Below are 25,503 nucleotides of genomic sequence, written 5' to 3'. Positions count from 1 at the left end.
TGTTGAAAAAAGTGTAATGTTTGTTTCCTTGGCAGCGAGGGAGAGGGTGTAGGTGGCACACCGTCGCAGCCTCTTTGGAGGGTAGGGTGGAATGGGACAGGACATCTGCGTTTGAGTGTGTGTAGATAAGACAGACCAGAAGAAATGTCAGCAGATAATGACAGATGACACTGGATATGTCTCAGGGCTGGATCCCACCGCTCACACTCCGGCCTCTTCAGATGCAGCCCCATTCTCTCGTCCTTGGACTTGTTCTCAGTGTGCTCCTGCCCCTCGGCCAACAGGCTCACACTTCCTCCACCTGTGAACCCGCCTCCTCCTGCTTGGCCTCCACTTCAAGGCTCCACCCCCGTCTCTGCGTCACAGCCCAGCTAGCAGGAAATTGTTATCTTTATTTGCTACCACACCCCTCCTGCATGGTGGTGGGTCTGAGGGCAGGAGCAAAGGTATTGAGGAGGGAGAAGGTTTGAAGTGTCAGAATTCTCAGGGAAGGTAACTGATTTACCTGGCAGCAGAGTGGGAGTGCTTGCTATCAATGCTTGTATAAAGTAAAACCCACTGTCCGGCTGGGGGGGCTTCCCCCAGTTCTATTTTTAGTTTACCTTACTTTTATTTATTTTTGGCTGCATTGGGTCTTCGTTGATGCACGCGGGCTTTTTCTCTAGTTGCGGCGAGTGGGGGCTACTCTTCATTGTGGTGCGCCGGCTCATTGCTGTGCCTTCTCTTGTTGTGGAGCACAGATTCTAGGCGCGTGGGCTTTAGTAGTTGCGGCACGTGGGCTCAGTAGTTGTGGCTCACGGACTCTAGAGCACGGGCTCAGTAGTTGTGGTGCACGGGCTTAGTTGCTCTGTGGCAATGTGGGGTCTTCCCGGACCAGGGCTCAAACCCGTGTCCCCTGCATTGGCAGGCGGATTCTTAACCACTTAACCATTGGCGCCACCACGGAAGCCCCATTCCCCCAGTTTTAATATGCACATGTGTAGGCATGTAAAAGGCATGGTTCTGACCAGGATTCTGCTTTATGTGGCAGGAGAGAACAACCCTTTACCATGCTGATCCGTTCCTTCTGGGGATCTTCCCACTGGACTCTTCTTTGGTCCACACCTTCACCTTGGTTGTGGTTCAGTGGGGCTCTTTCCCCCTTCCTCTTTGCTCACTCAGCAGATCATCCCTAGCGTCATCAATTCCCAAGACTTTAGCAACGACCTCTATGCTGATCATTCTCAAATTTATCCACTTTGAATCTCTTAAACTCTAGATCCCTGATTTTGTGTGGTTCTAATTAATGCAGCCAGACTTTTTTTTCTTAAGAGACATGTTCTTCTCTATGTTAGAATGCATTATATAAAGCTTGTGGTGGTAAAAATAGTGTTGCACGTGTGAGGAAAAAAAGATATGTCACAAGCAGTCAAATGAAAATAAGTTGGACTTCATGAAAATTAAAAACATGTGCTTCAAAGGACACAATTCAGTAATCATTTTTTTAAAAAACCAATTAAAAATGGCAAAGGGCAGTTCTCCAGAGAAGATACACAAAGGCCAGTAAACACATGAAGAGATGTTCAACATCATTAGCCATCAGGGAAATGCAAATCAAAACCACTGGTTACCATTTCACACCCAGTAGGATGGCTATAATCAAAAAGACTGACAATATCACATGTTGGTGCACATGCAGAGATATCGGAACCCTCATACGTTGCTCATGGGAATATAAAATGGTGCACCCACTTTGGAAACAGTCTAGCTGTTCTCAAAAGGTTAAACATAGAGTTACCATATGATCCAACATTTGCACTCCTAGGTGTATACCCAGGAAATGAAAACATGTCCACAGGTATTCATAGCAGCGATGTTCATAACAGCCAAAAAGTGAACACAACCCAGATGTCTATCAGTTGATGAATGGATATACAAAATGTGGTATATGCAAACATGAAATATTATTCAACAATAAAAAGAAATGAAGTGCAGAACAGGCAAATCTATAGAGACAGAAAGTAGATTAGTGTTTGCCTGGGGCTGGAAGGGATGGAGATGTACACGTATTTAAAGCATACAATGCAGTGGTTTTTAGTGTATTCAGAGTTACACAGACATCACCACAGTCAATTTTAGAACATTTTCACTGCCTGGCCAAAAAGCCCGATTCTCATTAACAGTCACTCCCCTTCCTCCCTCAACCACCCCCCACAACAGCTTTCTATGGACTTGCCTATCCTGGATACTTCATATAAACGGAATCATACAATATGAGGTTTATTTTGTCTGGCTTCTTTCACTTAGCATAATGTTTTCAAGGTTCATCCATGTGTAGCATGTGTCAGTACTTCATTCCTTTTTAGTGTAATAATATAGTCTATTGTAAGGATAATACCACACTTTACCCATTCATATAGTTTCTCCACATCCTCACCAACACTTGTTATTATGTCTCATTCTTATTATAGCCATCCTAGTGAGTGTGAAATGGTATCTCCTGTGGTTTTGATTTGCGTTTCCTTGATGGCTAATGATATCAAGCATCTTTTCATGTGCTTGTTGGCCATTTGTATATCTTCTTTGGAGAACTGTCTGTTCAGATCATTTTTATATATGGTCTGAGGTAGGGCCCCAAATTCACTCTTTTACATGTGGACATCCAGTTGTCCTTGCACCATTTATCAATAAAGACTATTCTTTCCCCATTAAGTTGTCTTGGCAACCTTGTGGAAAATCAGTTGACCATGGATATAAGGGTTTATTTATGGTCTCTTGATTCTGTTCCATTCATCTTTATGTCTACCCTTATGCCAGTACCACACCATCTTGATTACTGTAGCTTTATAGTACGTTTTGTAATTGGCAAAACTTTTTCAAGATTATTTTGGCTATTCTGGATCCCTTGAATTTTCATATTAATTTTAGGATGAGCTTGTTAATTTCTGCAAAGAAGCCACCTGGGACTTTGATAGGGCTTTCGTTGAAACTGTAGATCAATTTGGGGAGTAGTGCTATTTTAACAATGTTAAGTCTGCTGATCCATGAACATGGGATGTCTATTTATGTAGATCTTCTTAATTTTTTTAAACAATGTTTTGTAGTTTTCAGTTTAAGAATTGTATACTTCTCTTATTAAACTTATTCCTAAGTATTTTATTCTTTTGGATGCTATTGTAAATTGAATTGTTTTCTTAGTTTCATTTTTGGGCTGTTCATTGCAACTGTATAGAAATGCAGTTGATTTTTGCCTGTTGATCTTCTGTCCCTTAACCTTCTTTATTAGTTCTAATCATTATTTAGTGGGTTTCTCAGGATTTTGTATATACAAGGTCATGTCATCTGCAGATGAAGATAGTTTTGCTTCTTTCTTTCCAATCTTGATTCTTTTATTTCATTTTATTGCCTTAGTTTGAACCTCTAGAGCAATGTTGACTTGTTGCTGATCTTAGGGGGGAAAGCTTTCAGTCTTTCACCAATAAGTATGATGTTATCTGTGGGTTTTCATAGATGCCCTTGATCAGGTTGAGGAAACTCCCCTCTATTCCTGGTTTGTATATTACTCTTTTAATAAACAAAAGCAGAGATTTTTAAGAAGATGTGCATATTTAAATACATAGAGTTCACAGTTCATTACCGGGGGGTGGGGGACATGCAGTGTGAATCTGATCTTTGTGGATATGGAGATGTACTAATTGAATGACCTTTATAAGAAGGTAGGGTATAAAGTAAAAATTTCAGCATCCTAAAAAAAAGTTCTTTTTTATCAGTCTACTTGTATCTTTAGGCATATGTCCAGTTTTACCTAGTTACAGTAGCTTACTTTTTTTAAAAAAATTTTTATTGAAGTATAGTTGATTTACAATGTTGTGTTAATTACTGCTGTACAGCAAAGTGATTTGGTTACACATATATATACATTCTTTTTTTAAATATTCTTTTCCATTATGGTTTATCATAGGATATTGAATATAGTTCCCTGTGCTATACAGCAAGACCTTGTTGTTTATCCATCCTGTATATAAAAGCTTACATCTGCTAACACCAACCTCCCACTCCATCCCTCCCCCAACTCCCTCCCCCTTGGCAACCACCCTCTATGTCCATGAGTCTGTTTCTGTTTCATAGATAGGTTCCCTTGGCAACCACCAGTCTGTTCTCTATGTCCATGAGTCTGTTTCTGTTTCATAAATAGGTTCCCTTGGCAACCACCAGTCTGTTCTCTAGGTCCATGAGTCTGTTTCTGTTTCATAGATAGGTTCATTTGTGTCATATTTTAAATTCCACATATAAGTGATATCATATATTTGTCTTTCTCTTTCTGACTTACTTCACTTAGTAGGATAATCTCCAGTTGCATTCATGTTGCTGCAAATGGTATTATTTCGTTCTTTTTTATGGCCGAGTGGTATTCCATTGTGTGTATGTACCACATCTTGTTTATCCATTCATCTGTCAGTGGACATTTAGGTTGTTTCCATGTGTTGGCTATACAATAGCTTACTTTTAAAATTACCTTTTATTGTCTCTTATTCTTTTTCTAATTACCTACTGTTGCATTTTATTTTCATCACAATACATTCATCTTACCTTAAGTCAGATATTTTTAGTAGTTAATTTCTCTTCCCTCTACAGTAAAAAAAAGTAACAATGCTTTATATCTTAGAAAGTGTCTTCATATAAAATCTTATTTGAATCCTCATTTTACACATTAAAAAAAAAGGGGAAACCGGAATGCTTGAATCATTTGTCGGGATAGTAGCAGCAGAGCTGGGGCTAGGACATACTGCCTTCGAAGATACTTAACAAGTACTCCTGACTTGGTTGAACATATCAAATAGGAGCATCATTGGATTAGGGAGGGAATCCAAGACAACTTGCCGCTGTATCAGTTTCCTAGGGCTGCCATGACAAACGACTATAAACTGGGTGACTTCAAAGAAATGTATTCTCACAGTTCTGAAGGCTAGAATTCCAAAATCAAGGGGTTGTATTTGTTCCAGAATCAAGGGTGGGTTCCTTCTTGGGTGCCCAGAAGGAGAGTATGTTCCGTGCCTCTCTCCCAGCTTCTGGTGGTTGCCAGCGATCCCTGATATTCCTTGGCTTGCAGGTGCATAACTGCACTCTCTCTCTGCGTCTGTCACATGGCTGTCTTCCCTCTGTGTGTGTCTGTCTCTCCACCTGGCATTCTCTGTATGTGTGTCTCTGTTTCTTCTCTTATGAGGGCACCAGTCATGTTGGATTAAGGCCCACCCGACTCCAGGGTGACTTCATCTTAACATATATCTTAATTACATCTGCAAAGACCCTGTTTCCAAGTAAGAGGTACCGGAGGTTAGAACTTCAGCATATCTTTCAGGAGAATGGTTTAACCCACAACAGCCACTAACAAGGCGCTCTTCTGCTCCCCCTCCACCCCAGGCGCCCCCGTATACCACACCATGGCCCTCGTGTCTGCTGATTCCCGCATTGCAGAACTGCTCACAGAGCTCCATCAGCTGATCAAGCAAACCCAGGTAAAAATCCACAGCCCTCCACTCCTAGAGGGGAACGCGGGCTGTGATACTGAGCTGTGGGGGGGGCGGGGGTGGTTGTGTTCAAAGAGACTGGACATGCAGGAGCCACGGTGATGTAATGAAGGTGGGAGGAGAAGGAGAATGTAGGGTATGACTTCCATTCCTGTTGGATTTTCTGTCATGTGCAGGATTTCATGATTCGTTTTGTTTAGTAACAGCTATATTGAGAGGTATAATTCACATACCATACAATTCACCCATTTAAGGTGTACAGTCCACTTTGAATCAATATTCAGAGTTGTGCAACCATCACCATGATCAATTTCAGAACATTTTCATCACCTGACAAAAATGCCCTGTACCCAATAGCAGTCATTCTCCTTCTGCCTCCACCTCAGGTAAACAGAGACACTCTTATCAGGCAAGATATTCCAAGCGTGTTTAGAGGTTATCTACTAAGAGCTGGTCAAGGGCCAGCCCTTTTTTGGAATGTGTAGTGTTTGAACACCCCGGCCTGCTGAATTGATCTTTAACTGCACCTGCCACCCCCCTGGCCCTTGGCCTAGGCTCTGTTACAGCAAAACAGTCATTTGAGCATTTACCTCTAGTATAGCATTTATATAACAGATACAGCAATAGTATCAGGATAAATATGCCTAACATTGGCAGGAATCCTTATAGGGTAGGGATAGACTTAAAGAAACAACTAATCTGTCCTATAGAGTCATTACATACACTTTCATATTTTTGTACTAATTTGATTACCTGTTTTCCTCCTTCATCTACCGCCATCTGTACCTTATGATAAATTTGTGTGAAACTGTTTAGCATAGAAATTAGCTGATGGTGAGTTAAATCCAGTTCTTCCTCAGGTCAGTCATTTTCCATCAGCATTACATTCTCAGAAGACTTTGACTCAATCTCCCAATACATTTGGTCATCAATATCAGTATTATCCTATGACTGACTTACATAAGGTAGTTGAATCTTACCAACAGTGCCAGTGTGTTACACCATATTGAAGTATGGTCATGGTAAAATTCAGTTTCATTATGGAACAAATCAATAAGAATTACAGAGCTATTTGTTAGGCCTTTGCAGCAGAATTGGCCCTGCCCATTTACCAGATTTTATTACGGACAGGCTCTATTACAGTTGGCCATGATTCAGTTATTTCTGGGTTCGAAGTCAGCTGGAGATAAAGCCAGTCACTCTGTCTCAGCTCAGGCTCGTATTGAGACTGGTTTCCATTGCATTCTGTTGTATAGCAGAGTCCACCTCCCTCCTATGGGGAGGACACAGGTGGTATTCAGAGTACAAGCCCTACCTCTGCTAACTGGACTTCAGGATATGTCTTATTTTGATCTATTCTTGGGTCAAGGGTAGTCATGGTGCATTGATGTAAATTGCACATGCCCCTTGAGGGCTTCCATAGGTTTAGAGGTCCACAAAATTCCCATACGTGTGCCCCTTGGGGCTCAGCAGCTAGGATGGAGGGCCACTGCTCATGGCTACTTATTAAAGTATTATCCATTTTAAAATAGTCAAGAAACCCTGGTGGGTCAAGGTGCAAGCCCTTTCCCAGCAACAGGTGGGTCCTAGAACTATCCACATTACCTGTTGGGTTGGCCTGAACCACTTCACTAAAGCCTCATCATCTTTCCAGACTGACTCCCATCCCTTGCCTTCCTCCTACGAGAGAACTCACTTCTGTTTGTTTATTCTAATCAACGGTCTTTTCCCTCTGATTGCTGCTTCTCATTGAAAATGAGTTCAGCTTGCCCCACAATGAACACAACAGTACCTATGTCCCCTAAAGCCTTTTTCTGTCTATGGGCCAATGTTGCTTACTCCACCATGCATTTTGTTGCCATTGTGTACTAATGGCCTGGGTACTGCAGTTAGGATACATATTTTGTACCCAAAAATGTTGGGTGCCCCATACTAGGGTTAGATGAGTGGTAGTCGCACCTAGATGTAATTTAGCCTAAGTATATCATATGGCCTCTTAGGCCTCTCAAAACCTTCCTCCTCTAGGGGAGCAGGGGATGGGGCTGTTCCCCAGGGGAATTTGGACCCACCACGTGCCTACTGCTCTAATCCTGTCAGAAACCCACTTTTTCCCTATTGTTTTTACTTGCTTTGCATTCACAAAGACAAGGGTGCTGTGTATTTGTGCAAGCATGCTGTGGCATGTCGTGTCCATTACAGCCAGGGACCTTTCTAAGCATCCCGTCATCCAGGCTTGTAGTGACACGATGATCAGTCTGCTGGGAGCCGCCATACGACCCAGTGGGAGCAGTTTCCAGAGATTCCTTTCCAAATGGTATCCTTTGTGGTGGAATGTGACCTGAAAAATCAGTCAGAAGATTCTGGCACACATATTGCTAAGTGAAAACCCAGTCTGAAAGGTTTTCTATACTGTATGATTCCAGCTATATGACAATATGGAAAAGGCAAATCTATAGAGAGAATAAAAAGGTCAGTGATTGTGCAGGGCTTAGAGGGAGGGAGGGATGAATGGGGGAGCACAGGGGATTTTTAAGGGAGGTGAAGCTATTCTGTATGATACCAAAATGGTGGGTACGTTACATTTTGCATTTGTCAAAACCCATAGAATGTAAAACACAAAAAGTGAATCTTAATGTAATCTATGGACTTTAGTTAATAATCATTATCGATATTGGTTCAGTAATTGTAACAAATGTTCCACACTAATGCAAGATGTTAATAATAGGTGAGCCTGTGCAGGGGAAAGCAGGTGTATGGGAACTCTGTCTTCCACCTGCGTGATTTTTCTGTAAACCTAAAACTGCTCTAAAAATAGTTTAGTAATAAAATTTTGAAGATAAAGAAGAAAAAGATACTGGCACATTACTAGAACTCCAGTCAGTCATCAACAGTTTGTCTAGTTTATCATCATATTATATAACCAAAATGTCTCTCAGAGGGTTTTCAGGCTTCCATTTGACTTTGTTGGGGTCTAAAAGCGGAGGTGGTCTTGGCAGACACACGGCGTCACCTTCAGGGCATCTGGTATGACTGAGTTAAGAGTCAATGTTATTCTCTTGCTCTGAGCCTCTCGCAGGTATTAATGTAATACTGAATTTCCATCATTGCATAACCCATTTATTCATTCTTTTACCCTCAGCTACTCTTTCTCCTTCTCTGCATTTGTCATTGATTTTTACCCGGATTTTTCTACTCTGAAGGACGTTAGGCTCGGCCACCGTGCTGGTCCCGATTGCCAGCAACAACACACTAGTCTAGCAAGTGACCCACCTTCCTCCGACTCTTCCCCTATCCCCACCCCGGCCCCCGTGCATTCCCATTCATGTAAGGTAGGGTTACTTAGGTACGGAACTAGTAGGCTGTTTTCACCACTAGGCATTATAGCTGCGTTCACTGTTAACTCCATTTTGCCAGATGGGGTGAAAGTACCTACCCGCTCAGGCACTTAGAAATTCTGACATAAAGGTTAAAAGGTATAGTTACAGCTTCTTCCTTAGGAATCATCCCTGCTTCCGGCATCTTCATTTGCAGCCCTGGTCCCAGGACCACTGATGCGGGGAAGGATTGTATCAGCATCCTTACCTACCCCGCTTCCCCAGATGAACTGATCATAGATACACGTGTTAATTTCTAGACTTCGGTTCTGTTCCATTGACCTATATGGCAGCATCACACCATTTGACTACTGCAGCTTCGTAGGAGATTTTGAAATTGGGAAACGTGACTCCTCCTTTCTTGTTTGTTTGTTTGTTTGTAAGATTGTTTTGACTATTCTGGGTCACTTGAATTTCCATATGAACTTGAGGATCAGCTTGTCAGTTTCTGCAGGGAAGGCAGCTGGAATTTTGATGGGGATTGCATTGAATCTGTGGGTTAGTTTGTCTTTTTGATAAAGGAGAGTCATTAAATGTATAACTTGTAAGTTAACTTTAATGCCTTTTGTATTGCTTTTGCATTAGTCAGGGGGGAAAATGCTTTTAAACTTACGGGTTTGGAAGTTGGATTTACAAAATGAGGGTCATATTTATGGGGCCTCTGGCCTGGGCTGCAGGGTAGTTGCCACAGCAGGATAAAGGGCCTCCCCTCATGTCCTGTTGACCTCGTCCTTGCAGGAAGAGCGTTCGAGGAGCGAACACAACTTAGTGAACATCCAAAAGACCCACGAGCGGATGCAGACAGAGAACAAGAGTGAGTGGCTGCGCTCGGGAGAGAAAGGAGTGGGCCGAGACTGGGAACGTGGCGGTCATCATTTTCGAAAGGGACTTTTGCATGTATCTGCCTAATCCAAAATGAACTGCTTGCTCCCTGGCCCTGAGGGACAGTTTTCCCTTAGGCTGGGTGACCTAAGATGACCCAGGAGAGAGATGACAGACTGTCTAGCCACTAAGGAACCTTAAAATCCCCCAACTCTGAGGACTGGGAAGTCAGGAAATGATGCTGCGTCTCGGGAACCCCCTTACAGCGCGCAGGACCCCCCAGTTAGCCGGCATTTTCTAGAGCTTCCCTACTCGTATGCCCTGCACATGCCCTGAGGTCAGGCTCCCGGGCTGGTGCTTTCCAACTCTGAGGAGCTTGGAGAGTTGTTTTCTGTTTGCGTGGGTCACACTCCGGCAGAGGTTAGAGAGTCCTCTCCTAGATGTTGTGATGGCATCTGTACCATATGAAAATGTGAACATGGAGGTATCAGCCTCGGGGGGCACTTCTGAGCCAGTAAAGCTCATACCTCAGCCCATGGCCCCTCGGTGCCTCCCAGAGTCTGATTCCGGCGGACTGGAAGCAGTGCCACGTTGCTGCCAGCTGCCCGTCACCCATGCATCTTTCTCCCTTTGTGTATTCCGCAGTCTCTCCCTATTACCGGACAAAGCTGCGTGGCCTCTATACAACCGCCAAGGCCGATGCAGAGGCTGAGTGCAAGTGAGTGCCGTCCCACCGCCCCGCCATCGCCTCCCCTCCACATCCAGGCGCTGGGCTGTAGGAGCCTGTGCACCAGAGCCCCAGCCTGCCTCTCCTCCCACAGATAAGCAGATTCTGACTCCCCAGCTTCTCCTTTAGGGCCCACTTTCCCTAGAGCCCACTCTGGCTTCTTCCCTGGCCCTGCTGTTTTATAGATGGCAGAAAGGTGCGGATCAAATCCCAGTGATGCCTTTTTCTAGTCACTTGACCTTGGGCAGTCATTTCAGCTGAGACTCAGTTGCTCCGTCATTAAAATAGAGATAATAACTACCTGTAGAATTGTCAATGTAAAACGCGATAATGCACATAAAGTGCCTAATACCAGTGTTTTTCAAACTCTTTTGACCATAACCCATGGTTATGCCTGGTGTTGGGCAGTCTCCATAGAGAGACACAAGGATAGTGAGATCCTGCCTTCAAGAGCAAGCAGTCCAGAAAGGAGAGACACCCTAAAAAAGTTACAGGACAGTGTAGCTGGTGGGCCAGCCGAGATGGTGTTCACTGTGCCTGGGGATCTGAGACCCTCTCAGGGAGGAGGAGAAACTTGAGCTGGGGATGGGTAGGCAGACAAGTCAGAGAGCCCAAGCGGAGGACAGAGTGTGCCAGGGCCATGGAGGAGCGCATTTGGGGAATGAGAACTAGTCCTTGCATGGCTGGGGGAGGGGAGGGCAGGATGTGGAAGACCTCCAATACCTGGACGTTATCTTGGAGGCCATAGCGAGCCAAAGGCGATGTAAGAGCAGGAGAGAAACCCCTGCCTGCCGCACAGAGAGCAGACTGGGTGAGATTCAAGGCTAGTTTGGAGACCAGGCAAAAGATAAGTGACGGAGTTGAGCTGAGACAATGGCAGTGGGGATAGAGAAACAAGGGTGGATTCTGAGATCAAACTGGAGGACGAGTTGGGAGAGAAGATTTCCAAGGTTTTTAGCTTGAACAAAGGGGTCTGATGGGGCTCCCTTTGCCAGGGTGGGAAGAGAACAAAAGGGTGGGGCCGACTGGCGGGGAGGGGACACGGCGAATTCTGGTTGGAGGTGTTGCTTGCTTGGCTTTCCAGCCCAGCCTTCCCCACCCCCATCTTCTCCCTGATTTGCAGATTCATCGGGTAACCATAGTTGGGCCCTTTCCCATTAGTGGGCCTGGAGTTTGGCTTGTATAAGTCAGAGTGACTCAACGTTCATTTGAAAGTAAAAGGCAGACTTTCCCTTCCCAGCTTAACTGCCGGCAGAGTGAGGCAGCTGCTTCTGCAACCAGCTGGTGTGAGCTCTTTTCTGGCATTGACTTAACCAGAGTTTAACACTTAAAGCTTGTTTCATAAGTGCAGGTCCCTTGCAGTTCTGCTGTCATTTCACTTTTTCAGACTCTCAGACCTTCATACGTTCATTCACTAAACAATGAATAAGGTGTCCTCACCTCCAGATACCACGCTGGGAACAGGAGAGTGGGTGAGACAGATAAGATGCCACCCCCACCCACAGGGAGCTCCGCGTCTGGGTGGGGAAAACATGGTACTGTGTGTGCCTGTGGCACTGACCCAGGTGCTCCAGCACCTATCAGCTCATCTTCTAAATATTTGCATTAAACCTCTTGGGAAGATGAAGAGGCGCCCAGAGCCTGCTTCATGAGCCCAAGCCTGTGATGCTTTGCTGTTCCTTCTGTCCAGTCCTGGCTGCTTTTCCTCCTCCTGCTTTTGCAGAAAACAGAAAGGAACCCCTGTGTCTTCATTTAACAATCATCTCTTTTAGCAGCAGGAGTCAAAGGGAAACAGATCAAAGATGTCACTTTCCGTGTTCCAGTGGAGACGGGTAGCCATTCTGGGTGGGAACAAGATATTTCCTAACATTGGTTCAGAAGGCGCTTCTCCAGGTGCGGCTCTGTGAGGGCACAGGAGAGAAGGCCCACAAGGAATTATTTTTCACCCCAATCAAATAATTAGTGTGTATTGGTATGCAGCAGTATTGGATTACTTTAAAGAGCCCACACCATTTAGCCGCTTACGAATGGCTGGGGAGGGGGGCCGGGTTTGGTGGGGGGAGGGAGGTTAAGGCTCAGGGTTCTTGGCTGAGGACCCTTCAAAGGAAGCCCAGCCAGCAAGAGGCGTTTCCTCTGCTGTCCCAGGTGAAGTGGGGCTCTTGGGATGGCACCATCCCTGAGGGTTGCTGACGGGCTGGCAGGCTGCCTCCCAGAAGGTAGGGACCCACGCTTCGCTGGGTGGTCATCCTGGTTGACCTGAAGCCTCTATGGTTCCGAGATGGAGAAGTTTCAGCTCCAGAAAACTGCTCTTTAAATAGGAAATGATCTTAAAACATTGTTTCCTCAGATCTCTGCAGCGGCGCTTCAGTAACTTTAGGAAACGGAGTATTACATTCCTCTCCTTAGAGATTCACAATGCAAATTAAAGCACTGAAGTGTTAAAGTACTGAAGTACTAAAGTGCTGCAGTATTAAAGTATTGAAGGCTCTGCCAAGTTCTGCAACAGCAATTTCTTTAACTCAGTATTTCACAAACTTACTTGACAGTGGAATACATTTACACACTGGTTCTCAAGTCCGGCTGCGCCCAGAGGTTCTGCTTTAACTGGGGTGGAGTTCATGCATTGGTGTTAACTTTCTACATAATTTCAGACCTACAGAAATGTATTTTTACCACATTTGCTTTACCACTCTATAGATATATGTATTTACAATCTTTTTTTTTCTGAATCATTTATGTTGCAGACATGATGCATGATGCCTCTTGACCTCTAAATACATCAGTCAGCATTTCCTAAAAACTAGGACATTCTTAAACAACCACGGTACATTTCTCAAAATCAGGAAATTACAGATATAAAACTATTAACTGATCTACACATCTTATTCAGAGCTCATCACTGTCCACTGATGACCTTTATAGCAAAAGAACAGAACATTTTTATAGTGCAGATCAGCACTGTGTTCAGTTTTCATGTCTCTCTGGTCTCTTCCAATCTGAACGGTTCCCAGGCTGTCTTTGCTTTTCCTGACCTTGACATTTTGAAGATTACAGGCCAGTGTAGAATGGCCCTCAGTTGGGTTTGTCTAATGTTTCCTCACGATTAGATTCAGGTGTTACGCTTTTGGAAGTAATAGCATGGAAGTGATGTCGTCCTCCGTCATCATATTACAAGGCCAAAAGACTCCCACTGGTTAAGGTGGGCTCTTCCAGGTTTCTCCTGTGTCAAGTTATTGCTGTTTTCCATTGTGTGATTAATCAGTATCTTATGAGAGATACTTGGAGACTGTGTACATATCCCGTTTCACATCAGACCCACTAGTTTTGGCATCTGTTGATGATTCTTACTTAAAGCAATTGGGATTCTTTTTAAAAAGCTCCCCAGGGCGTTCTGATGTCCAGCTAGGGTTGAGAACCACTCCATTAATATCTCACAGAATACAGCTTAGGAAATACTACATAAAAGGATGTCCTCCAAACAGGCCCAGCAGCAATGATCAAACTTTGCAAGTTCCCTTTGGCCTGCTGGCTCTTACTCCTCCTCTGCTTTCCTGGAAGCCTAACTGCCCCGTGTACCAGTGCTCATGCGCAAGCCCGAGGTGGCTCTGGCTGAGTCATCCTGGCGTCCGATACCAGCCACGCTGAGCTTCAGTGCTCCAAGCCTGTCAGCGTGGTGTTCATCCCTCCCTGCTTTGGTTTGCGCAGTTCCCTCTGCCAAGGCTGCCCCTTGCCCGATCTTCTGGCCTTTCTTTTGCCTGATGAGTCCACAAGAGTCACACCCTCTGGGACACCTCCTGTGACACTACTGTGCTGTGTTCTCACGGGTCTGAACCAAGGCCTTCAGAAACACGTGGGCATTTACTAAAGGTTTGCGAGAGGAATGTGCTGGAGAATAAATGACCTGAAGTGGCTTCTCTGCTGCTGATCGCTGTTGAGATATTCTTTGGGGGAGGTTCCCAAAGGTCTAGGATAAAGAAGCCTTCTTCCCGCAAGGATCTGTGTGCACTTCTGCCAGGTTGCTTGGGTCCCAGCCACCCTGGAACCCCCGTAATCGAACTCCAGAGGTTTCCTGGGGCTGCAGTCTTTCAGGGATGAGTTCCCTCCACCCCCAGCCCTGCTCTGAGCCGAGACAACTCCCCACAGTCCTCTGGAGTGTCTCTTTTACAGGTGCCACTAGGGCAGACCCCAAGTTTTAACTTCTGTCCTCCGAATCGCAAGAGGTTAGAGTCTGCTGGCACCCAGCAGCACTTCTTCAGGATTTGTCGGATGCACTGCGGCCAGGGAAGCTCTCTGCTTTGCTTACCTCTACAGGACCCTCTTAGGTTTTTTGGCCTGCCACTTCCTCTTGCCTCATCAGTTCTTTTATGATTTTAAGATTAAAAAACACGTGCTTATAGGGTTTATGGTTTCCAGCATCAGGGTTGGTCTGAGCTAGCCAGCCTGCCGTAATGAGAAAAGGAAGTCTGCGCTTTGTGCTTCATCCAGACCTCTTCTTTCCCTTCTCCCTGCCCTCAGCATCCTCCGGAAAGCCCTAGATAAGATTGCGGAAATCAAGTCTCTGTTGGAAGAGAGGCGGATTGGTGAGTTAGAGACAACCAGGCCGGCATTCCTGGACCAGGCGGAGTGAGGGTTCCTGAGAGCAGCAGTCAGGTCTCCCTGTAGGGGAGCCTGTGACCTCAGTCTGGTGGGATTGTTCTGGGGGCTTCTGACAGAGAAGCGCCTGGGCAGCCTGGGGTGGGGAAGGGAAAGGGGATCATCCCCAGAGCTCCCTGCAGACCATGCCGATTCCCCTGCTCCCTCTACTGCCTGGGTCAGTCACCTCCCTCCTTCCTACTGCCACCCACTCCCATTTCTTGCTGTGGGGAGAACCAGAGCTGCACCCTGGGTGTCCTGAAGCCAGCCTTCCACATGGAGTTTACCTACACGAGGCACTGGCTTCCAGAGCCCTCAGGCTGCTGTGGCTTTCCCACCTCTCTTGCCCCAGTGAACCCCCCGTGTGCAACTCCTCACCCATCAAAAATGCTGTCACACTGCCAGCTGGGTTTGTATGAAGTGGCTGCGTGTGTTGAACCATGCCTGAGGAGGTCAGGGGTCTGTCCACATTTGAGAGTTTGTTTTTTAAACTTTTTGTTGAATTACAACATATATTCATAGAAAAGTACATGTAAGTGGACATACAGCTCACCGAAACTTTCACTAACTGAACATAACGGATGTAACCAGCACCCAGATCAAGAAATAGAACGTGACCAGCACCCCCGAATCCCAGCTTTTGCCCTTTCTAGTTCCCTCTCCCTAGGGTACCCACCCTCCTGGTGTCTCACCATCTGGGCGGTCTGACTGTGGGCATCTGGTGGAAGGGGCGGGATGGCACCTGGGCCCTTGGTGCTAACTTGGGCGGTGGGGCTGCAGGCTGAGCTCTGCCAGCCCGATGCAGGCAGGCTAGGGTGGGCCTGGGGGCGGGAACCCTGTCCCTGGTGTCTCAAAGGCTCACTTCTTTCCCACAGCGGCCAAGATCGCGGGCCTGTACAATGACTCGGAGCCCCCTCGGAAGACCATGCGCAGGGGGGTGCTGATGACCCTGCTGCAGCAGTCAGCCATGACCCTGCCCCTGTGGATCGGGAAGCCTGGTGACAAGTGAGGGCGGGCCCGGGGCTGGGGGCGCTGGCAGGGAAGGGACTGGAAGTGACATTTTATTCCACCCTCAGGCCCCCGCCCCTGTGTGGGGCCATTCCAGCTTCTGGGGACTACGTGGCCAAACCTGGGGACAAGGTGGCTGCCCGGGTGAAGGCTGTGGATGGGGATGAGCAGTGGATCCTGGCCGAGGTGGTCAGTTACAGCCATGCCACCAACAAGTGAGTGGACGCCCAGCCCTGTGGGCTCTTCCCCTGTCACCACACCCACTTGGGCTGCGACTCTCACCCGTCTGCAAGATGGGAGAAAAGCAGCTTCCCCTGGGTGCCGGTGGGGATGGTGTGTGAAGTGGGCTCCTGGGCTACTTCCCTTCCCTGCCCTCCTCCCCCGCTTCCTCGGGGCTCCCTGACTTGGACTATGCACCTCCCTGAATCCACCGCTTTCCTTTTGTTTACCCACAGGTATGAGGTAGATGACATTGACGAAGAAGGCAAAGAGTGAGTGTGCTCATGGGGGGGCTGTGGAAGCCTGGGGGCAGCTAAGCTGCTGGGATGGGGCCCCCACCTGGCCATGAGTTGACCTTAGCTCCCCCTCGCCCCCACCAGGAGACACACCCTGAGCCGCCGGCGGATCATCCCACTGCCGCAGTGGAAGGCCAACCCGGAGACAGACCCTGAAGCCTTATTCCAGAAGGAGCAGCTCGTGCTGGCCCTGTATCCCCAGACCACCTGCTTCTACCGTGCCCTAATCCACACGCCCCCGCAACGGGTAAGCCAGCCTTCACGGGAGAGACACTGGCCCCGCTACAAGGACCAGCTGGGTCATGGAACATCTTCCCACTTTCCGTCCCCTTTTCCTCATCTCACAGCCTCTCTGAGCTAGGAGGGTCCTGCAAGTTGGCCTTTGTCTTCTGCTTAGTCTGCCCTACAGCCCTGCCCTCTAGGGCAGCACCAGCCAGCCCTCCTCTCCCCAAGCTTCAGAGCCTCAGCAAGCCCTGAGCAGAATGGACCCGAAGCATACTCTAGTCTAACCTCGCTTTTGCGCTGAGATGGGAAGTTCAAGGCCCAGGGTCTGTTTTGGACCCTTGACTCCTGCACCACTGCCCTTTCCTTGGCTGAGCTGCTTTCTCTCGAGCTCCTGACATCGCTGACGCCCTGGTCACCCATCACCTGATGGGAGTTTAAAGGCTGTTCTCCCCTCTTCCTCCAGGATACCTGCCTGCTGCCCTCTAGGCTGTCTTTTTTTTTTTTCTTTTTTTTGCTGCGTTGAGTCTTCGTTGCTGTGTGCAGGCTTTCTCTAGTTGCAGCGAGCGGGGGCTACTCTACTGTGCGTGGGCTTCTCATTGCGGTGGCTTCTCTTGTTGCAGAGCATGGGCTCTAGGCACACGGGCTTCAGTAGCTGTGGCGCACGGGCTTGCTTGCTCCGAGGCATGTGGGATCTTCCGGAACCAGGGATCGAACCCATGTCCCCTGCACCGGCAGGCGGATTCCTAATCGCTCTGCCACCAGGGAAGTCCCCCTCTAGGCTGTCCTTGATCCCTTTAACACGGGCTCCCTGGTACCAGACCCTCCAGTTATGGCCCATCCACGTAGGTGGCAAGTCTCCCTTCTCCCTGCTCTTCATCCCTTACCCTTGGCCCTTTGTTGTTGAGGAAAGAGCTCTGTAGTAACAGGGACTGGGTTCAAACATCTAGACTTCCTGAGTGACTACGAGGACAGGAGAGGCTGGGGGCCCACGAGCCAGAGGTTCCTGTCTGTCTAGGTTTGGGGGGGCCTCGCCTGGAGGTCTCTGACCAGTCACTCCCGTCTGCCCCCTACTGCAGCCCCAGGATGACTATTCGGTCCTGTTTGAAGACACCTCCTATGCAGATGGTTACTCGCCTCCCCTCAATGTGGCCCAGCGGTACGTGGTGGCTTGTAAGGAGCCCAAGAAAAAGTGAAGCGGCCTCGCAACCTCCTGACACCCTCGAAGGGGATGCACACAAGATTCTGTGATCGAATAAATATTCCTCCTCCCTTGTCCATGTCTCCTGGGTTTTACTTTTCCAGACCCTTCCTTCCCGCCCAACTAGGGCGAGCTGGAGGCCACCAGGGAAGACGGCCTCACTTGGTCCCAGTGGGCATGCACCCTTTTGGCTCGGGTTCGTCCTTTGCTTCCAGCAGAGGCTGTGTTCACACACATCAGATTTTATTGTCGAGGCCTGTCTCACGCTCACCCTGATGAGCACCACTCAGCTCCCAGCGGAAGTGGAGGTGGCAGCCTGCCATCTTCGCAGCATAGTCGGCTTCAAAGTGCTCATTCTGGGCCACAGTGAAGGTGGATTTCCAGTCCCCAGTGATGCCTGGGAGAGACGAAAGGGGTGAGGTCCCCGTCACAGAGGAGGCCCTGACTGGCTGAACGGCGGCTCTAGCTGCTGCTCCCCCACTCTCTCCCCAGATGCCCGTGCCCGCTCCCTGGGGCAGCTCTCACCTTTCCTCATGAAGGCAGAGATGCTGTGGTCCATGACTTTGGTGGGTATGGTGCTGTAGTTGGTCATGGGGTTCTTCTTCATCTCCTTGAAAGACGTGTGCTGGACGATGTGATCCATGGTCTCCTCTGGCAGAGAGCGCCCCACGAACTCCAGGATCTTCTGAATCTCCCTTTTGGGGTTCTGGAGCAGCAGAGGGGCTCCTCAGTGGAGGTTTGCATTGCTTGCTGAGCAAACAGAAGGGAGGTCCCTTTCTAACCCTGTGGGGATCTGGCCACTTCTGCTTAGAGACCTCAGACCCTGTTCCTTGACTCTGGTCCTCTTTCCCTAGGGCAGGTTTGACTGCCTTCTGCCCTGTGGTCCTTTATTACAGATGTCTGGTTCCTGCTGGATGAGAGGAGGGACAGTCCTCTTTCATAACCATGGCCCCAGGAGAAGCAACAGCAGTAACTAGCTGATGGATGAGTGCACGGTTGCTGACTCGAGTGCTAGGAGATAAGAGCTATACAGGGCACTGCTGCAAGGGGGCACTGCTGCTCCGTCCTGCAGAGGGGATCCAGGAGGACTGGGCTGTGGGCTGTCATAGGGGAGGGGCGCTGAGAGGGCCTTGGCAGGTCACTGTGAGGTTCCTGCCTCTCTGCGTGTGACATGGAGGGACGCAGAAGCAGGCGGTCTCACCTGCTTTATGTCCTCATAGAAGAGGTAGAGAACAGGGTGGGTGTGACTCAGCTCCCACCACTCCTGCACGTGCTGGTACCAGGACCCGTAGGACACTGGAGAAAAGGGCAGGGGGCATGGACACAGAGGTTGGCATAAGTTGTAGCTGGTGCCCCTCAGCTCCACCCCACCCCTTTCCTTCCTCCAGAGTCAGCCCCACCTTCCCCAGCCATGAACTTCTCCAGGAAGCTGTCCCAGGTGCCAGGGTCAGGGTGCACCTTGGCCATGCGGTAGAAGTGGTAATAGGAGACGGCCACATCCTTTGCATTGCGGGCGACGTAGACCACCTGGAGGGGCAGATGACCCCCCCCCCCCACCCCCGCCCCCTCCCCCCCCAGCACACTGGGCACTAGGTGTCCCACCCTTCACAGCATCCTTGCCAGGGAGGTTCTCTCAGTTTGGCTGAGGGAGAAACGGGTCTAGAGGCTGACTCACTTGCAGTCCCATGGTGTGGGCGAGACTGAGCTGGGGCTTGAACCCTGCTCTGATGCCGAACTCTGGGCTGCTCCCTGAAACCATATTTTATACTAATCTAATCCCCTCAATGCCACTCTGCCTGAATTTGGAACAAGGCGTGCTGGATTCCCACCAGCCTCTCTTCCACGGGCCTGTGAGCCCGGCTCTGCACAGAGGAGTCTCCTTTTCACCAGATTATCTGATCCCACTAGAGCCATCAGGCAGATGGCCCCCGCCTCCCTTAAGATGAGACCAGGCTGGAGGAGGTGAGGAGACCTCCCCAGAAGGTAGGGCCAAAGCTGGGATGGCCCCAGCAGCCTCCTTCCCTGGCTTCCTCTGCCATTCACCTTGACCTTCTGATCCAGCAGCGTCGGTGGAAGCAGAGCCAGGGGCAAGTGTGTCTTGATCAGCCGTGGGGCTGGTGTATCTTCCAGAAGCTCAGCACCTAAGCCGTAGGTAGGGAAAAGCCGGCTGAGCTGGAGGCCGAGTCCTACCTCCCAGCACCCCGCCACATACCTGTGGGAAGGCCAGGGACCCTCAACTCAAGGAAGGGCACCCGGACGAAGATGGGGGCTCTTTGACACTTCTCCAGGTCGCCACCTTGGTAGATCAGGTCCAGGATCTCGCTTACCCAGGTGGTGCCTGGAGAGAGAGGGAAATGGGAGATGAGCAGGGCTGAGCACGCCCCTCCCGGCCCAAGGTGGGGACTGCAGCCCAGGAGAGGCGTTGGTGCCCTCATCACCTACCGGATTTGGGGTAGGTGCTGATGAGCAGGTCACTGGGCCAGGCCTGGAAGCTCTGCAGAGGCCCCAGCCCCTCTGCAAAGTACTTGATGAGAGGGATCCCCTTCACGTGCTCCAGTGGCGGGCGGGAGGTGTCCTGGACCAGCTCCATGCTGCCACGTCAGGGTCCAGAGTGTAGCTTCCTTCCCTTAACAATATCACAGTGGGGCCAGCTGTTGAATTCTTGCTTTGAGGTAAGGAAACTGAGGCTGAGGGAGCCGCTTGCCCACGCTCACAGAGCTACTGAGTGGTGGGGCTGGGATTCCAAGCCAGATCCAGTGCTCACGCAGTGGGTCACACCCAGGCTCATTTTTATTTGCCTGCAGAGCTTTTAAAATCCCAAACCAATTAAAACACTCTCTGGGGATGGGACCCAGATAGCAGTTTTTTGGAAGCTCTCCAGGGGATTCCATTGTGCACTTGAGAAAACCCACTCTAAGTCCTGCCTGTCTGAACTTCCTGCCAGCCCCCAGCTTGCTTTCTCTTCCTGCTTTGCCTCCGGGCCTAATCCTGGTGGGCTCCTCCCTGACGTCCCCTCCTTCAGCTCCCCTCCTGGCCCCTCACATATGTTGGAAAACTCCAAAAAGGCCAGTTGGGCCTGAGACCCCGCTTGCCCAGCTACCCTCCCCAGCTTGGAGAAAAACACAGCCAATTGAGCAACTGTTTGGGGAGCCGGAATCTGGTATGTGAATGGGCAAAACTCATGACTCACTGGAGGAGGGGGAGGGGAAGGAGGAGGAGGGGGATTATTCAGGCCAGGCTGTAGATTGAGATGGGCAATCCATGGGGAAAGGGCAGGGTGTGAGAAGCCGGACCAGAAAGCTCAAGCGACAGGATGAGAGCCAGCAGCGCAAGCTGAGGGAGATCCAGCCCAGCCGGCCCACCACCTCGCTCTCACCCGACTTCTCTGGATCGTGGCCTCCTGACGTCTGCGTGCTGCGGCTTAGAACGCAGAACGGCTGTGGTGTGGTGAGGGCAGAACTGCTCTCTGAGCTGAAGGTCTTGTAGGTCCAAAGTGGGAGGGGTATGGAGCCGGCACTGGGACTTGGCTGTTGTCCAGGAAGGAAAGGGTGAATTTCGGGGTGGGAGAGCCCCTCTGTGCTACTCTGCTCAGTGCCCAGCTGGAATCAAGCTTAGACTGGCCTGAAAACCTAAGATGTGGGTTTAGTGTGTAGAAAATAGAAGACTGAAACTAGACACAAGGGTGCAATCGTTTTCTTTTTTGTTTTTTGGTGTTTCGAGTTGTAATCCTGGCTCCTGACCTGCTCTCTGAACTCCACCCCTGAAAAGGGGGCCAAAAGACAGCTTTACCTAATGGACCCAGTCTAGAAAGGGCAGAGGAGTGGAGGAGAAATGTGGGACACTCACCCTCCTGCTGGTTCCCGGCCAGTCTTGAAGAGGCCAAGGGTTCAGGTGGAAGGCAGCTCAGAGGCCCCCAGCAGCCCAAACATTGTTCCAGGAACTTCTGGCTCTGACCACGAGGCCAGTCCAGAGGGATGTGCGTGGGCCGGGTCATGGGGTTTGCGGCAGAGCCGAGCAGGGCAGGCTCTTTTTGAGGCAGCAAAGGATAGGAAAGAGCCAGAATGCTTAAGTCGAATAACCCTGGGAGTGAGCCCCAGCTCCATGGCTCCCGTGGGAAGGCGGCTCCCGTGGGACAGCACGGAGCCTCACTCATGGTTGGTAACACAACAGCCCCCAGAAGGTGCTTTTTTTTCTGTGGGTTTGAACAAGGCTCTGCAGACAGAGATGAGAAGGAGTTGGGGCTTAGAGAGCCACAGGACCCCGTGGGGGAACAGCATCCCCCCTCTCCTCCTCGGCCTTTGTCCTTACTGTTTGGATTAAAGTCTGAAGTCAAGCTGAGCACCGGAGGTGGGTGGGCTGTGTGTGCAGGGTGTGAGTCTCCCAAGCCCTCAAAGGACTATGTGACTTCAGAGGCTGGTCCGTGCTGGGGCCAGTGGCCGTTCCCCACTCTGTCCTCCTCAGGCCCCAGTGACTGGCAGGGCCTCTGCCTCCTACCCCACTCTCCCACCCCCCAGCAAACACCAGAAGGTACCTTAACTCAGACTTTTTATTGTACTCAAGTAAAAACTGCCCAGACCCACAGGGGGTGGCACAGAAAAGGAGTGGGCAGAGGTTGGGGACGCTGAGGATCAGATCTCCAGCATGTCGGTCCAGTGTTCCTGTGGAGACGAGAGGGTTGGTGAAAGGCAGCCCAGGAGATGGGGTGGGGTAGTGAGGCTGGGGCCCAAGCCACCTCTCACCTCTTCTAATTCCGAGTCCTCCTCTTCCTCCTCGGTGCCCATCCGGCACAGCCAGATCAGGTCTCCCCACAGCAGTGAGTTCTTGCAGCTACCAGGGGTGCGGTTGGTAGGAGATAGAGTCAGGGTCCCAAGCCTCCTCCAGGCCAGGACCTGGGTGCTAAGATGAGGACTACCCCAGGCCTGGACTTGGACAACTGGGCACCGTCTTCCCAGAGCTAAACCAGGCTGGAGTAGGGGTGCTGGACTCACCCAGGGCATTGGCCCTCTAGGGGCAGAAGCTGCCCTGGCTCCTCCTGCAGGAACTCCTCTGCCAGGCAGATCACATGGGCCCTCAGGGAGCAGCCAGGGTGGGGGCAACACAGGGGGTCTTCTTCATCCTGTCAGAGATGGCAGGCAGGTAAGAGAGAAAATGGAGAGTAATGATGTAGCTAGCAATGTGAAGAATTTCTATGGACTAGACACTGTTCCAAGACTTTACATAAAACCACCTTATGAGACATGCGCTCTTGATACTATTATTTGTAATTTATAGATGAGGAAACTGAGGCACGGAAACGTTAAAATACTGGCCCACAGGGACTAAACTGGCCAGTTTTCTCTGAGTGTTAGCAGCGATTACATAACACCATGGCAGCGCAGCCAGACCTAGAGTTCCTTAAAGGCTGAGCAATCTCAGGCAGGTCACTTAAGCTCTGAATGGCAAGAGCTCAACTTACATTTACTGAGGGCTCAGTAGAAGCCAGACTCATCATTTCAATTAATTTATTAAATATTTATTGGCAATCTGCTCTGCACTAGACCCTGTTCTACAGTAGTGAAAAGGAACTAAATGCCCCAGCAGAGTTTAGAATGGTGGGGGGGGGGGCAGAAACTGATAACAAGGTAAATAAAATATACAGTATGTCAGACAATAATAAGTGTTAAAGAAAGCCAGGGAAGTCTACAAGAAAGAGTGGCAATTTCAGATGGAAAACCTCACGGAGGAAAAGTGGCATTTTATCAAAACGTAAGGTCTAGGGAAGAACCTTTCAGTCAAAGGGAAAGGGCAAAAGCCCTGAAAGGAGAATACTGGTGTCGAGGAATGGCCGCAAGCACTATGATCCCCGTTTTCGAGATGGGGGCAGACTGGCCAAAGGGTGTCAGTGGGCTGCCCAGTCCCTCAAGAAACAGCTTGATCTTGAGTCCTCTGAATCCTAGACCGCCCTGACCCGGAGACCAGGTGGAGAGTCTTACCTGGAGCACACGCGCGCACAGGGTGCAGCGGGTCTCGGCGTCATGCTCCAGCTCGGACTCGGTGTCAGCCGCCCGGCGCCTCGGGGCTGAGGCCCGGGGCGGCGGAGGCCCAAAGGCCAGCGGCACGTGAGGCGGCGGCGGCGGGCAGAGTTCCTGGCGGAAGTCGGCGCGCAGCCAGCGCAAGGTGAGTGGGAGTCGCGCCCAGGGCGGCGCGCGCAGCATGTGCGCCAGCACGCGCAGGTGAAAGGCGAAGGTTGCCTCACCGCTTAGGCGCGGACCCACGTGCGCCAAGCGGCGCGAGGCCTGCGGATGCTGCCAGGCCCACTCGAACTGCAGGCGGAGAGTACTGAGCTTCAGGGCCGTCCGGGGAAGGCCCTAAGCCCTAGCCCCCGTCCTCCCGGCACCCCCGTCTCTTTTCTTACCCGAAGGGCGGCCACTGCGGAGGGGAAGCCGTGTACGATGAGCACCATCTCCCTGGGGAAGAGAATGAGGGGCGCGGCCTGTGAGTCCCTCGCCCCTCCCCGGGTCAAACCGAATCCCCTCGCCATGGTGCGCCTCCGGTCCTACCCGAGAGGGGAGTCACACCCGGCTTCAAGCCTAGCCCACGAGGCTCTGCCCCCTTCATGGAGGTATGTCCCCTCGCACCTGCTAACCTCAGGCCCCGCCTCCAGTCACAGGTATTTAACAGCCCTCCTCAGTTCCTCTCTCTTCCAGGCTTTCTCTATTCCAACCCAGCCTTGTTCACCAAGCCCCGTGTCGGTGGACCAAACCTAGATCATCAATCCCCTTCCCACCCAACCCCCCCCTCTGAGACCCACAGCCCAGACCCCCAGGGCTCCGCCCCCCCCCCCCCCCCCCCCCCCCGCGATAGTCCCCCCCTCGTCACTAGGACCCCGCCCGCAGCCCTGTTTTTCAGCCCCCACGCTGGCCGCGCCCCTCTCAACGGGCCTCCCCTCCGCCGGCTCCGGCCTCCTCCTAGAAGCCCTTCTCCTGACAGTGACCCACCGCCTCTTACCAGGGCCCGCGTCCACTGGTCCGCCAGGCCCCGCCTTTTCTGCGGCCTCCGTTGTGCTGCTGCACCCGACGAGCAGGGTTGACCGTGAACCCTACGTAGACGCGGCCCCGGTGCCGAGGGTTCAGGCAGTAGAGCAGGTAGACGCCGAAGAAGCGCCCGGGCCTCGCCGCGCCCCCTGTGGGGCCCATCGGAACTTGGGGTTGATTGCTCTGGCCTGTGACCCCGGGGAGAGCTGGGTTGCCAGGGACGCAAGATGCTTGGCTCGGAAAAAGCGCTTGGGGGCAATCCCAAGGTACCCTAGAGGCCACAGCAATGCAGGCTCGTGCACCCTCTACTAGCTGGAGCTAGGGTGTCCAAACCGGGGCGCAGAACCCGGGCTGCTGTGCAGGCTGCGGGTACCAATTAGCGTCCGCCGGGGCCTTATGCAGACTCTGATTGGCTGACTGATGGTCGGTGCAGAAACCGGAGACTGTTGGAAAACTGGGCTTGCAAGAGGGCGGAAGTGCTG

The 25,503-nt window shown here is 50.5% G+C and overlaps 3 protein-coding genes across 7 annotated transcripts in view; 1 reads left to right on the top strand and 2 right to left on the bottom strand.

Annotated features, from left to right (window-relative positions):
* The window catches only part of SGF29 (SAGA complex associated factor 29), a 31,622-nt gene extending 13,539 nt beyond the window's left edge, over positions 1-18,083 (top strand). For all 3 annotated transcript variants that reach the window (XM_027126467.1, XM_027126465.1, XM_027126466.1), the window contains exons 3-11: positions 5,401-5,495; positions 9,620-9,695; positions 10,349-10,421; positions 14,946-15,010; positions 15,938-16,067; positions 16,139-16,285; positions 16,526-16,561; positions 16,670-16,832; positions 17,887-18,083. In XM_027126467.1, the coding sequence (XP_026982268.1) occupies positions 5,421-5,495; positions 9,620-9,695; positions 10,349-10,421; positions 14,946-15,010; positions 15,938-16,067; positions 16,139-16,285; positions 16,526-16,561; positions 16,670-16,832; positions 17,887-18,003 (882 nt within the window). In that variant the 5' untranslated portion in view covers positions 5,401-5,420 and the 3' untranslated portion in view covers positions 18,004-18,083. The remainder of the gene's footprint in view (positions 1-5,400; positions 5,496-9,619; positions 9,696-10,348; positions 10,422-14,945; positions 15,011-15,937; positions 16,068-16,138; positions 16,286-16,525; positions 16,562-16,669; positions 16,833-17,886) is intronic.
* Positions 12,150-22,071, bottom strand: LOC113630720 (sulfotransferase 1A1). 2 transcript variants are annotated; one of them, XM_027126470.1, is made up of 10 exons: positions 21,855-22,071; positions 21,385-21,637; positions 20,451-20,634; positions 20,221-20,346; positions 20,052-20,149; positions 19,409-19,535; positions 19,210-19,304; positions 18,534-18,714; positions 18,280-18,405; positions 12,150-12,331 (listed from the first exon to the last, which is right to left on the bottom strand). In XM_027126470.1, the coding sequence occupies exons 3-10, from the start codon at positions 20,596-20,598 to the stop codon at positions 12,294-12,296; spliced, it is 939 nt and encodes a 312-aa protein (XP_026982271.1). In that variant the 5' UTR covers positions 20,599-20,634; positions 21,385-21,637; positions 21,855-22,071; the 3' UTR covers positions 12,150-12,293. The 2 variants fall into 2 exon arrangements, with proteins under 2 accessions (XP_026982271.1, XP_026982269.1); XM_027126468.1 differs by having other exon boundaries at positions 21,385-21,535.
* A 130-nt stretch (positions 22,072-22,201) lies between these two features.
* SLX1A (structure-specific endonuclease subunit SLX1A) lies at positions 22,202-25,501 on the bottom strand. Of its 2 annotated transcripts, XR_003437067.1 has the most exons (7): positions 24,996-25,501; positions 24,403-24,454; positions 23,981-24,310; positions 22,997-23,124; positions 22,748-22,835; positions 22,540-22,666; positions 22,202-22,220 (listed from the first exon to the last, which is right to left on the bottom strand). XR_003437067.1 is itself a non-coding variant. In XM_027126471.1 (6 exons), exons 1-6 carry the CDS (start codon positions 25,181-25,183, stop codon positions 22,637-22,639), a joined length of 816 nt encoding a protein of 271 aa, XP_026982272.1. In that variant the 5' UTR covers positions 25,184-25,501; the 3' UTR covers positions 22,537-22,636. The 2 variants fall into 2 exon arrangements, 1 of the variants encoding a protein (XP_026982272.1); XM_027126471.1 differs by lacking the exon at positions 22,202-22,220 and having other exon boundaries at positions 22,537-22,666.
* Positions 25,502-25,503: the final 2 nt, after the last annotated feature.

Source organism: Aethalodelphis obliquidens, unplaced genomic scaffold (genome assembly GCF_003676395.1).
Source record: "Aethalodelphis obliquidens isolate GAN/ISIS:26980383/991018 unplaced genomic scaffold, ASM367639v1 scaffold30, whole genome shotgun sequence".
Taxonomy (NCBI): Eukaryota; Metazoa; Chordata; class Mammalia; order Artiodactyla; family Delphinidae; genus Aethalodelphis; species Aethalodelphis obliquidens.
Note: the sequence above shows the minus strand (reverse complement) of the source record. Positions and strands in the feature narration are given on the sequence as shown.

Excerpts from the sequence above, each read along its gene's own strand:
- SLX1A (XM_027126471.1), bottom strand. The coding sequence starts at position 25,183 with ATGGGCCCCACAGGGGGCGCGGCGAGGCCCGGGCGCTTCTTCGGCGTC. Across the intron at positions 22,836-22,996 it reads CTAGAGGGCCAATGCCCTGG|CTGCAAGAACTCACTGCTGT; the intron begins GTGAGTCCAGCA and ends CACCCCTGGTAG. Across the intron at positions 22,667-22,747 it reads AGGACTCGGAATTAGAAGAG|GAACACTGGACCGACATGCT; the intron begins GTGAGAGGTGGC and ends TCGTCTCCACAG.
- LOC113630720 (XM_027126470.1), bottom strand. The coding sequence starts at position 20,598 with ATGGAGCTGGTCCAGGACACCTCCCGCCCGCCACTGGAGCACGTGAAG. Across the intron at positions 18,406-18,533 it reads CTCTGCCTTCATGAGGAAAG|GCATCACTGGGGACTGGAAA; the intron begins GTGAGAGCTGCC and ends CGTCTCTCCCAG. Across the intron at positions 12,332-18,279 it reads GCTGAGTGGTGCTCATCAGG|AGCCGCACCTGGAGAAGCGC; the intron begins GTGAGCGTGAGA and ends GTGCCCTCACAG.